Source organism: Neodiprion lecontei, chromosome 2 (assembly GCF_021901455.1).
Source record: "Neodiprion lecontei isolate iyNeoLeco1 chromosome 2, iyNeoLeco1.1, whole genome shotgun sequence".
NCBI lineage: Eukaryota > Metazoa > Arthropoda > Insecta > Hymenoptera > Diprionidae > Neodiprion > Neodiprion lecontei.
The window spans coordinates 25,696,427-25,708,956 of record NC_060261.1 but is presented as its reverse complement, the minus strand read 5'-3'; the positions used below and the strand labels follow the sequence as shown (position 1 = coordinate 25,708,956).

Here is a 12,530-nt window from a genome sequence, read left to right as displayed (position 1 = left end):
AATGGGGATTCACTTCCGAATAATAATGACAGTTGTGTGTATTTAATTCTTCCATATTTTCAAATGCCACGTCGTCAATAAACATCACTCAGTTAATAAAATTTTGATCCTGGGCTATTTACGCTTGAGCCCACCTGCAAAAATCTACGAGCATCACCTTATCGGCATCAGATAGCGCTTGGTGCAATGATATTCGGTACGGGTGATAACGAAATGCCTTCAAAATGCGGTACAGTGTGGCTAGAAAAATATTCAATTTGCGACTTATTTGTCGCTGGCAGATGTGAGGATTCATTATCACCATCCCCAATACGGCTATAGTTAAGGGATCGTCTTCTCGAGATTTCATCGACCGTTTTCGCTTCAAATCGCCATTTCGAGCTCTTTCCACCAGGCGAATCTTGTTTTGTAATCAGGGTGTCGTCGATCTGGCCACCTTTCGCCATATTTGCGTGCTGCTGCTCTACTACTTCCTTCACAGGCGCCGTAAATCATGATGATATCCACTATCTCACTTAATTGATAATCTGCCATTTTATTTAATTTTTTTGAATCGAATGAGTATGGAGACACTGCTACACTGGTTATGAATGACTGTTTCTGTGGAACACTCTTCTTCGAATAACTATCTGTGATAACAAGTGGACTCTAATCCACGACTTCTGAAGTAGTGTTTGTTTACCTTTGATGTATTGTTTTCATTAGTTTCTTGACTAGCTAACTCGTGTTGTGATGATAACCATGATAACGTATGTGGTATAAAATTCGACGTAGGCAAGTAATGTAGACCGGAAAAAAATGTTGGCTAAGGTTGTATTGTTTTAAATGGTTCACTAGGGTGCGATTTGCAAGAACATAGGTTTTCACCATACCCCCGAGGCCCGCGCCAGTCTTTGTGAGGCTGCAAAGGTACAAATTTTTGGTTTTTCGGTAATATCTCGTATTCTCTTGGTCGTTGGGCCACAAAGGTCCTATATGAAATTAAAGGTGACAAAATTCTCTACAAAATAGTTCCTCATCATTTTTTCATGAGACTTATAGTTTCGAAGCAGTAGCCGCGCGAAGTTGTGCGACTTTTGACAAATGCAGTAAATATCGATTCTTGCTTACCAAATTCCACTCTTCTCTCATTCTGGTGACTGTTAACAATTTGTTCTATTATTTTTTATGACCATAAGTTATTGTAATTCATTATTGATAATAAGTATGCCAACCTGAAGATAAAGACGACTTTGCTGTAATGAAGCATATTTTTTCGTATATTGAAGAACGTCGAGAAGAATGCTAGTTTTCGTTGAAAGAAATACTAGTATGCTATAAAGGTAACCTTCCGACGATTAAGACAATAATTAACAAACTTGCAACAAAATATTGTGATGATATGATCATCACAGCAAGACAAAGTAGTGAGCCCATCATTTCTTTTCGTGATACTGGACATAAAATTTTAAGAATACATTGGTATGAAAATCAAGTGGAGAATGATATAAATGAGCGTTTAAGAATCATGAAGGCGGCTGCACAAATAATAACTGAGGACATCAGATCACGCGTATACCAAACAAAACAATATCCTGCATCGGAAACATTCTTAGCCAATGTCGAGAGTGATATTCCGGAAGCCCTGAAAGCTCTTCTTCATACCATCATAACAAAGAATAAATGCGGAGAGCAAGATAAATGGAATGCGAAGATAATAGTTATATAATAATAATAATAAATATCTTGTCGTCTCTTTAAATCGGCCTTGGAGCGTTCTTCAGTAGAAAATATGGATCCAAAGATATTTTGAAAATATTGACGCTGCCCCGCAGAAGCTTCTCAGCACGATATCATGCAAGTGCAAGCAAGGGTGTCGAGCAGCTTGTAGCTGCAGGAAGACTGGGCTGCGTTGCTCGATAATTTTCGGAAGCTGCTGGGGCCAGCCTGCACAAATATCGATATTGAAGAAAACAATTTCAACGTTGATGACGAGAGCGAAGTGCAGTTCTAGTATTCAGCTGCACAAAAGATTTATATGACCGATTCTGTGAGCGAGACATCCTTGATCGTCAACGAGGGTAGGATTGAAGAAAGGGAAACCACTGCTGAACCATTGACTTCCGGTAAAATACCAACTCAGGACAAACCGTACACGAACCTTTCACCCGAGAATGTCGTACTATGTCAAAAAGAAGACGATTAAATTGATATCTCTGACCTGCGGCAGAAATATGTTCAATAAAAGCCACAATAAATAAAACTATTTATAATTTTAACCAAAATTCTACACCTTTTAATGAAAACTTCTGCAATATGTGCTTTTTCATATTGTCAAGTCACCTGAAAGAGAGAAGAGTGGAATTTGGTAAGCAAGAATCCATATTTACTGCATTTGTCAAAAATCGCACAACTTCGCGCGGCTACTGCTTCGAAACTACAAGTCTCATGAAAAAATGGTGAGGAACTATTTCGTAGAGAATTTTGTCACCTTTAATTTCATATAGAACTCTTGTGGCCCAACGACCAAGAGAAAACGAGATATTACCGAAAAACCAAGAATTTGTACCTTTGCATGGAGCCTCACAAAGACTGATTCTTGCTAATCGCACCCTAATGAACCATTTAAAATAATAAAACTTTTGCCAACATTTTTTTCCGATTTTGAATGATTTTATCGCCTTATCGCCTGGCCTAAGGGGGAAGGGACTCAAGATTAAAAATAAGATGAACAAGATAAACATTACATCAAAGGCGAAACATCACTGCCGAAGTGCTTCGAAAAACAATAGAAGCGTTTCCGCGAAGACTACAACTTTGTATCGCTGCGAACGGGGGTACCTTCGAGATGTAGCCGAAAACGCCTCGTATCTCGTGATCGTACAGTTTTAGGCCTTAGTGTTTTTTTACGTAGAATTCAACGTTCTTTAAGATTATGTAAAAAAAAATACATGATTCCATTAAAAAAAAACGAGTTGACCTTCGGCCGTCCTCGGCCGTGACACTTAGGACAAAACCGCTTTGACTATCTTCTTTCCCCCTCAATATCCTCAGAGATTGTTTTTGTATCTGTTTCCGTTTCCAGAATATTGACCTGGGGAGATTAAAATGAAACACCCTGTAGTCAAAGAGCTGGGCGTTGACTGAAGAATATAAGTAACCAAATGTTCGTAGAACTTTTGAGTTTTCCTCCACACATTGTGTTGGTAACACAATTTTATGGCAACGCACTCTCGAGATAAAAAAGCAAACAAACCAGAGAGAAACCTTTGTTTGTTATCATTATAATCAATGCTACCACTTTTACTCAAAGTCAACGCTCTTATGAGTCGCACTTTGGTGATCGCAACAATTGATTTCGAAACTAAGACCATTAATTTCAACGTTCCGTTTGAAAAGTTAAAGATATCATACTTTAGTTATCTCTTCAAAAAAATTCAGTTCATTTTAGAATTTCATCAGGCTCTCACATGTATAATGAACATATCGGATGGTCCTATGAAAACAGACGTATTCCGGCATAGATAGTCCGGGACACAACGGCCGTATTTCGCCGGACAATGTAGAACGGTAAAAGATTCTGCAAGTTGTGTATAGAACTCTAAATTAGTCGTATATTCTTATTGTAACATCTTTCGAAATACGTATGTTCTAGATTGCCCAGCGAATTAAGTTTTCTCCATCCGGCTCGCCGAAATACGTCTGCTTCCATAGGACTCGTCGATATAGTAAAGCCTGTCAGTTTTACGTTTTATTTAGGGGGTAATTTTAATTGAAACAACCAACTCTAGGTTTTGCCCGACAATCTCTAATACAATTTGGTAGTACCAAAATTTGCAACTCAATTTCACAAGATATTTGTTTCATTATGTTTGTGTGTACCCCTGATACCCAAAATTCAGGTAATGCAAAATTGAATAACACTATAAGTGGAAATTTTCGAGTTTTACATAATCGGAAAAAGAAACCCTCGTAAAACTTTTTCATTCTTACTTCACGAAAAAATGTTCAGAGTTGACAAGACTAAACAAAAAATATGATGAATTCGAAAATGGTGTAGGAAATTTTCAGAAAGAATAAAAGTTTTTCGAAAATTCAAATTTCTTCGTACTTCCGTAGCCGGTTTTACATTGAATTTTGGGTCGAATAGTTCAACTCGGGAAAATTCATTCAATATATAAATTACGAATTTTCAAAGTAAATCCGACAATTTCAAATAATTCTTTAAACACCTCATTTTACAGTTTTTATGCAAGTTTTTACGGAGTGTTACCTGGAATGTGAAAACGAAATTCTTTGACCCAAATTTTTTTATTAACAAACTACAGATTAGGCTGCAGTAACAGTTTTGATCATTTTTGGTATTTTTTACGCGTTTTTCACAGAATAGAAAACTAGGGAATTTTTTTTCGGCTAATGCCAAATATTTTTAAAAAGTATACTTGAGTAGTAGTTAAGTATACTTAAACTTTCAAAGTCAGCAAATTCCAGGAAATTTCAACTTTCCGTTATACAAAAAATTCCCGAAAATTGTTGGTTTTCCTTGTCAAATATATGTAAAAAATTTACTTTTCTATGGTTTTCCATGAAACAAAAACTCGATTTTAGTGAAAAATTTGCTTTCCGTAAGATTATTGTTTCAAAAAAAATACGTAATCATCAACTGACAAAGAATAGATCATTTTCGGCATACATCCTTCTAGAACTTTTTGAGATATAATAGTATACTAGAGGACCTATAACACTCGACGTGCTCTAGGCCACAGTTTATTTAACAAAAATAAATATAACACATGAGTTTTGAATATCCACAAAGTTATTGATATATTACGATTTATTTTTTTTATGTTTATGCTTTTTGTGTTCTTTGTGCTTGTGTTTTTTTTTATCTTTTTTGGATTTTTTACTTTTCTTCTTTTCAATCCATTCACCTTGTTCAACAATCGCAGGTTTTGTTACCGGAACTACAACACTTTTGAATATATGTTTCTGAATCAGCACTTGACTGTTTGTATCTGACTGGACATCATTCAAATTTTTTCGTGGGCTAGCCGGAAGAACTGGGCCATACATATCTGGGAGTATTTTAGAACTTAACTCTGCTGTCCCCTCAGCAGAAGTTTCGCAGTTCGTCATATTTTCTGTAGTCGTATTATCAGAGTTACTGCTGCTTTGATTAAGACACGAAGCTCCAGACATCTCACCTCTGCAAACGATAGTTGAACTTTTATGTTCAATGAAATTAACCTTCTTATTTTTCACGCCCACGTCATTTAAGCTGTCTAAATCCAAATTAGCGAATATTCCTCTAGGAGGTGACGTATTTCTCTGCACATTCAACTCCCCAGGATTCTTGCCGATCAGAACTGACTTGAACTTCTCGTCATCCTGTTCTTCTTCTCTCTCGGAATCTGAATCCTCGCTGCTGCTTACAAAAATTGCCTTGAAAAGATCCTTCTTCTCCGTATCTTTATCTACGACATTAATAACCTGACCCATTCTTTCAGATGAACTAGATGATCCTGCAAAATTTCTGCCTTGGTCAAAATCTGAGTTTGATTCAATGCACGGCAAACATACCGCAGGTTGCTCATCACTCTGCACATTCAAAGAAAGATCGATGCTGTTATCTTGGCCAACTACTGCAGAACGATTTACATTTCTGCCAAAAATTCGCTCGTATTTAGCTTCGAAGTTGCGTTCCTTTGCCGAAGTTTTATTCTTGTCCATATTATCACACACAACCATAGCGGAATTGTTCATAGATTTCGCAGATTGATACGATTCTAGACAGCCTGTTCTAGAATCTTCTAAATTAGATCCACTGCTGAGATTCTCCGATTTTATCTTACCAGCAACGTCACTTACGCTTTGAAATGTTGAACTATTGTGCAACGATTCTTCCAGATAGTCGAAAATGGAAAACGTGCTTTTTTTCTCCGTTTCCGGTTTGGCGCAACCAGTTGCAGGCTCAGCTATGTTGAACCTTTTGCAAAGAATGCTTGCAGGCCGCCACTCAGTTCTTTGCCTCGTCAATTTTCCAAACATTTTTTTTGCAGCCATCTCTCTGAGCTGAACGTCGGTATCTTTGCCTAAGTCCACCGCGACCAATGGATTTAAACCATCCTGATGCTTTCCGCTCACAAATCTATCGCTCATGCTTCCTGTCAATGGTTTATAAAGTCGCGCAGCTTGATCAAATTCCACTCTTTCATGGTCTCTCTCCCATTCGGTCATCGACAATGGTTGTATATCAGTCAGTCTGTTCTTTTCTCCCTCTTTCAAAAAATCTAAAAACTTTTCGTAACGCTTCTGCTTATCAAGATCTGCAGCAAATGGCTTGAAGACCGAGCTCTTAGAATCAGCTGATATTTGTTTGTCCTCCGCTTCATTTCTGAGGTTCGTGCAGAGTTTTTCGACTTGAGCATCCTTGCCATATTTTATATTCGGTTCTTTAATTAGAGTCAAATTTTCAGTACCACCTTTGACAAAACTTTTGGCATTCAACATCTCCAGCCAAGAATTTTTCTTTGCTGTGGTTGAAACTGCATCGCCCAGTTTTGTATCTCTGTGATTAATTCCGACGTTGTTCGCAGGTCGTTCAAGATTTTGGGCCACTTGTTCCTTGCCATGCAGGTTCAACGTTTTTGTAATTATGTTTGAAATTACAGAGGGTTTTCTTGGCGATTGCTCTTGATTGGAACATTTCTCATTCTGAGCGAACTCTGAAACAGGTTGAATTAGTTGCTTGTCAACTCCACAAGAAAGCAAGGAACTGTTTGAAAGGTTTTTTTCGTTTGTGGACCCACTTTCGACTTTGCTGGATAAAACTAACGCGATGGGATTTGGGTCATTGATTATTCTCGCCCTATCCTCTGCCCTTAAATCGTGTCGACCAAGGCCTTTGCGCCTCGCATTTTCCAGGCTTGTTGATTGAATAGACGGTTCGAATCTGCTTTTCCTAATTATATGCACAGGTTTGAAGTCTTTTGGTGGCTCTGGTACCTTGAACGTTTTTCTAGCTTCAAAACGACTTTTTGCAGGTACAAATCCCTCAATACATTTAGTTTGAGACGTCGTAGGCTTTTCGTGCGTCCATCTCGATTTCTGCCGGTTCTTTGGCTCCAAGCTAAAATCGTACTGAGACATGTCTTCTTTAGAATAAATGTCCTCATCTTCTACTTCAAATGCACCAACTCCAAAAGCTTGACCACGTATAGACAATTTCTTATTTTTTTCTTGCAGTTGAAAGGAAGATGGTTCAAATAGACTGATATGCTGTGACAGTATCGATCGTTTCTCAAGTCCGGTGTAGCCAATACCAAAGAAATTGTCCTTCGGGTTACATCTGTTTAAAAATTTTTTTTGTTAAACACTTAGATAAGGTGATCACAGTCCTCAGAGCATTGAATTGGGCTTCTTTTTTTAAATTCCAGGATATTTGTAATGAAATTTTCGAATAGTTAGCATATATTTGGTGACCTGCATTCCATTATAATAATGATTAGAAGATGACAGGAAAGAAATAACTTGAAACTACCAACGGGTGTCACCTGAACAAAAAAGCATTTGTTTCAAGTTTCTAAATTTGAAATAACTTCGCTCAATCAGATAAAATCCAGTTGGAAAATTGAGTCTTCACAAGCAATATGCAGTGCAACTTTTGAAATCAACATCTCCGATTACAAAATGACAAACATCTGAACATAAAAACAAAATTAATCATAACAATACAACTGTGTTTCAATTATTATGTAATTTTGGTTTAAGATTTTTTGAGCATGTTTTAATTATTACTTCAAAAATTCCTCAAGTTTTCTATCATTTTTCAGAATTTCCCATGGCCAAAATTCAAAACAACAAAATAACAGCATAGAATCAGATAAAATTGGAATGCAAATCTAATATAAGATAGATACATGATATAAAAGTTAAGTTTAAGACTCTTTGCAATCTACACAATTTCAGTGCAGGTATTTCAGTAACAAAATTACTAACGACATTATTGATCAGGGTTCGTACGCTTTTTGGAACCCGAAATTCCCTGACTTTTCCAGGGGTTCCAGCCTGAAAATAGGATTCTTTTCAGTAACCTTCCAAGAAATATGCCGCTGATTAATGATAATTTTTTTGCACATTAATACTAATACCTTCAATATTACCTAGTAATTAATTTACTGTCCGACTACTAATTTACAAACAACAGCCAGCGATTTTCAGTAAGAAAAAAACCAAACGAGGTTTGATATCAAGTAATGTACGTATAAGAACGAGTTTATTTTTTCAAGAAACTTAAAATTCCAGTCTTATTTTCGAAATTCCCTGAGTTTTCCCGGTTTTCCAGGTTTTCCCTGTGCGTACGAACCCTGTTAAAATTATTAAATTCCATCAATATCTTAGCTTCCGATTGCAAGACCTTACCTTTAATTATGTTTGATGTCATATGTAATTCATTGTAATAAACCCAAGTTTATAAAATTATATTTAAATATAGTCATAAAAACCGATAACCTACTTGGTACAACAATACAACTGGAAAAAGTTCGAATTGTAACCCTGATCTTTATTTTTTATATTTTCTTAGTTTAATATTTTACCTGAATGGCTCATAGTCATCAGGGGCAAAAGTGATGTTACTATCTTCGTCATCCGACCCACCAGAATCAGTTTCCATCGCCTGTTCTTGTGTAGGAGGTAATGAGCACCCATGTAGCCTAGTTTTGTCATTGCGCTGTTTGATCTTGGTTTTCTCTTTCTCTGACAAACGAGGACCAACACCCTGGCCGGGCTTCCAACCCATTTGCTTCAGCAATTTAACGCCAACTGTGTCTCTAAAAGTAGAAAGAGACGCATTTTTTTATCACGTTTCTAAAATGAAGCGCACATTGTATATTTCATTGTGAAAAATGTCACTTCAAAAACAATTCTCCTTGACTTGGAAACACGCTTTTTCACTCATACAGCCGTTTTCCAACATTTTCCAACATGTATCATGTATTTGTGTGTGCGCTTGTGCGCATGTCCACTCAAATTATTGCGCACCGAATTCCAGGAATACGGCAGCATAAATTTGAATGAAAGTTGGATGAAAAATCAAGACAAGTATGTGATATCCCAAAATATGCCTACTCAATCAAAGCTCTATAAGTTGCCAATATAACTATAAAATACAATTAGATTCAACTAATAAAGAAATCTTCTTTGAAACTGTAGGTAGATCTACAATGTGAGATGATCTAACGTCCAGAACTATGAAGGAAGATAAACTACTGCTATACGATATGTTCAAAATAATACATAACGATACACATACATGCATACATATCGTATACTATTTTTTTTCAATTAGTGTACCAAATTTGCTATCAACAGTGTATGAGGTAAATCATTTTGTGCATTCAGTGCGTGAAGTAATTACTTCGCACCCTCGGTGCGGGAAAGAGTTATTTTGCACACGCAGTGAGCGAAATAAATTACTTCTTATACTGCACGTCCAATCCGTGAATCGCGTTTCGCACACTAAGTTGAAAAAATATTTTCATGATCTGGATGTCCCAAAATATAAGCAATAACAGTCATCATATATCCAGAATTATCACCGATTGCAGAAAGTCAATAACATTTAAACTTAAAATGTCCATGTTAAATGTACAATGATCATTGCGCAAATTAGATTACAACGATCTTTTACATATGATTATCAAATGTCCTGTCTAATGAGAAAAACAAAAAAACATAAGTTTGATTTTCATTGTTTCTTGGAGAACCCGGTAGCTAGTTACTTAAACAAGGCTATTTGACTGATTGTATGTATACTTGAACCCCAAAAGAAATTGTAATTAATGATACTGTAAGTCCTTTATACTTTTCAATAGTAATAGATAAAACAAATAAATACTTATTACCCTGAATTCTGAACCGACTGAATCTATTAAAATGAAATTTGGAAGTGAAATCAACTATTCGATGGAGATGAGACACAATTCTTTTATAATTACTTAAGTGCCAATCATAGTAGCGTCAAGCGCGCCCATGGCATAAGTGCCAACATCGCAAAATGGCATCCTAAAGTAATTCAATGTTTTTTGTGTCTCAAGTGAAAATGTAGTTTTGAAAGCGTGGGTTTCAAGTATTTTTGAGGTCAAGGAATACGATTATAAGCACATAAAGTAATTTTTTCCGTGCATTCATACGATTTTCAGCCCTTGAAGTTGACGAAATTTTGATCATTTTCTCAAATGGTGTGATAAAATAAAGTATCATTTTGTTTTTTCAGGAAATGAAGCATTGATATCGAAAATGTTGCCTACAATTTCAGTATTTTCTGATTTTGTTCTTCTCCAAATAAATCTTTGTTGCTCACGGTAGTCATATTATCATAAATACTTAATGAACGAATATTTCTTAAGTCACTTATTAATGATCGATTTTTGGCTAACCGACGTCCATCGTCACTTAAAATCATTGCTCATCAAATTACTTCTCGAGGTTTCCTTATAGATATACTCCATCCAACGTGAGAATAGACTTAGGATCGCAAAAAAACTCGTCGGTTTCAGTTAGTTCTGCGTCCACGGAAGGCCATGCAGCCCCCTGCATGCCGGAATCGGTTCTGGCAAGCTCACCAGGAGCGTATACGATACTGGGCAGCACACTATGCACTACCCACTCTCTCTTCACTCTCTCCCCAACTCACTTGCTAATGCGCGCAACAAGTCTATTCTCTCGTTAAACAGAGTATAAAATGTAATACTGAGAAAGATTGACGAATAGCAATCTGGACTATCAGTAGTACTTCCAGAGTCACGAACTGCAAAACTTGGTAAAGCAAATGAACATCCACAGATCATTACAATCCAAGATTGTTTGTGAACACTTCCATGCTTACTTAACAGGTTTCAGGATCTCCTGTAACACTGGAGTTCCGGGAATTGGTCCATCCCCAGAGAATTTAGTTCTTTCTCTTTTGGTTCCTTTATTCTCATGATCAGCGTAGTCGTCAGTTGTCCGGATAGCAGTTGGCGCAATTCCGAATTGCCCCATGTCTTCGTCATCCATAAAATCTTGGGGTCTTTGAGCTTTGCTCTCAGCTTTGCTGCTTCGAGATGATTTAAATTGTTGTGGTCTCCAGCCGTCACGTGTTCCCACGGTATTAAAATATCCAGCAGAGAATCCACCAGTAAATGCCCCGTGAAACCTCCTTCTTCCTTGTTCATCGCATGCATATTGATCCTCTATTGTCATAGGTTTTTTTCTTGGGAAATTATCTGTGGAAAGAGATTTCATCATGTGAAAGTTCAACAGCTTTCACGAGTTTGTCTATATTTTAAACATTGAACGAAAACAACATTTGAATGATGATTTTAATAACTCAGTCTCTCTCTAAATGTGTGAATAAACAAAACAGGATTTTTTTATAATTTCATGTTCTAGAATAAGGTTAACGATAATTAATAAAAATACGAAACAATTGTTCGTTTACCGCAGTAGAAAAAATTATTGTTTGAAATTGCCGAGTGATCAATTCAATCAATAACAATGCCCCGCAACTCCTAACTAAAATATCGGAATAGAGTAGTAACGCACCTTCATCCAAAGGATCTAGAGGCGTTCCGAATATAACATAATTCTCATCATCTGAATCGAGCATTGCGCTGAATATTTGATGAACCAAAGCTAAGTTTAAGTTCGATAATACTACGTTTTATCAAGCACCATTACTATACTGCGTTTGAAGAATTGTAGGTTATATTATTCTTAAGCGAAGCAGTCAGGGAGAGAGACTAAAGGAGTGGACACAGCATAAGAGAATAAGCAGTAACGGCGTCCTCAAAAACCCGTCCTTCAATTAGTTCTCCGCTCTGCCACTAGCATCGCATGGGTCGAAAACATCGTAAATATAGTAATAAAATTAGTCCCACGATGAAAGTGACCGATCCGCGCTTGCGCAGTAGAATGAGAAGTGACGCACCTAAATGATAGTATATTGGAGGTTAAGGAGACTATTTCAAGAATCGTCAAAACTTTTTTTTCATAAAATGAGGGGACAAAATTCTCCTGAGCTTCTCTCGATTCGTTACGCGAAAATGATAGCTTACAGATTCCTAATCTTTCAGCTTATTGTTATTCAACGAAATTTGATGCACCCATTTTAATAAACATAATAAATTAATTAACACTGCACATTAATAACAAAAAGTTTTACATATGTAAACATAAACACTGCACGACATTTGCCACATTGAGGTTAGGAAATAAGTAGTCACAATGTGCCTGATCTAAATATATATATATATGACTACGATCTATTTGATCGGCAGCGCCGCCGTTTTAGGCCGGGATTTCGTGTTCATTTCTGAAGCACGCTGTGTCCACTCCTTTACTCTAGTCTCCCTGGAAGCAGTGACCAGAGCACCACAAAGTAATACTACGGTTAAGTCAGTGGCTACGGTCTTATGGTACATCACGCCTGCATAGTACTGCATACACGATATGTAGAACTGTGGACCAGGGCTCATAGAGTCATAGAGATAGACTGCACAGCCAATGTT

At 36.8% G+C, this 12,530-nt stretch overlaps 1 protein-coding gene across 1 annotated transcript; it reads right to left on the bottom strand.

Moving 5' to 3' along the window:
• Positions 1-3,717: 3,717 nt before the first annotated feature.
• Positions 3,718-11,796, bottom strand: LOC107221016 (G patch domain-containing protein 1 homolog). The gene is made up of 4 exons (XM_015659853.2): positions 11,566-11,796; positions 10,868-11,246; positions 8,577-8,810; positions 3,718-7,327 (listed from the first exon to the last, which is right to left on the bottom strand). The coding sequence occupies exons 1-4, from the start codon at positions 11,627-11,629 to the stop codon at positions 4,807-4,809; spliced, it is 3,198 nt and encodes a 1,065-aa protein (XP_015515339.2). The 5' UTR covers positions 11,630-11,796; the 3' UTR covers positions 3,718-4,806.
• Between the last annotated feature and the right edge of the window lie 734 nt (positions 11,797-12,530).

Excerpts from the sequence above, each read along its gene's own strand:
- LOC107221016 (XM_015659853.2), bottom strand. The coding sequence starts at position 11,629 with ATGCTCGATTCAGATGATGAGAATTATGTTATATTCGGAACGCCTCTA. Across the intron at positions 8,811-10,867 it reads GAGATCCTGAAACCTGTTAA|AGACACAGTTGGCGTTAAAT; the intron begins GTAAGCATGGAA and ends TTCTACTTTTAG. Across the intron at positions 7,328-8,576 it reads GATGACTATGAGCCATTCAG|ATGTAACCCGAAGGACAATT; the intron begins GTAAAATATTAA and ends ATTTTTAAACAG.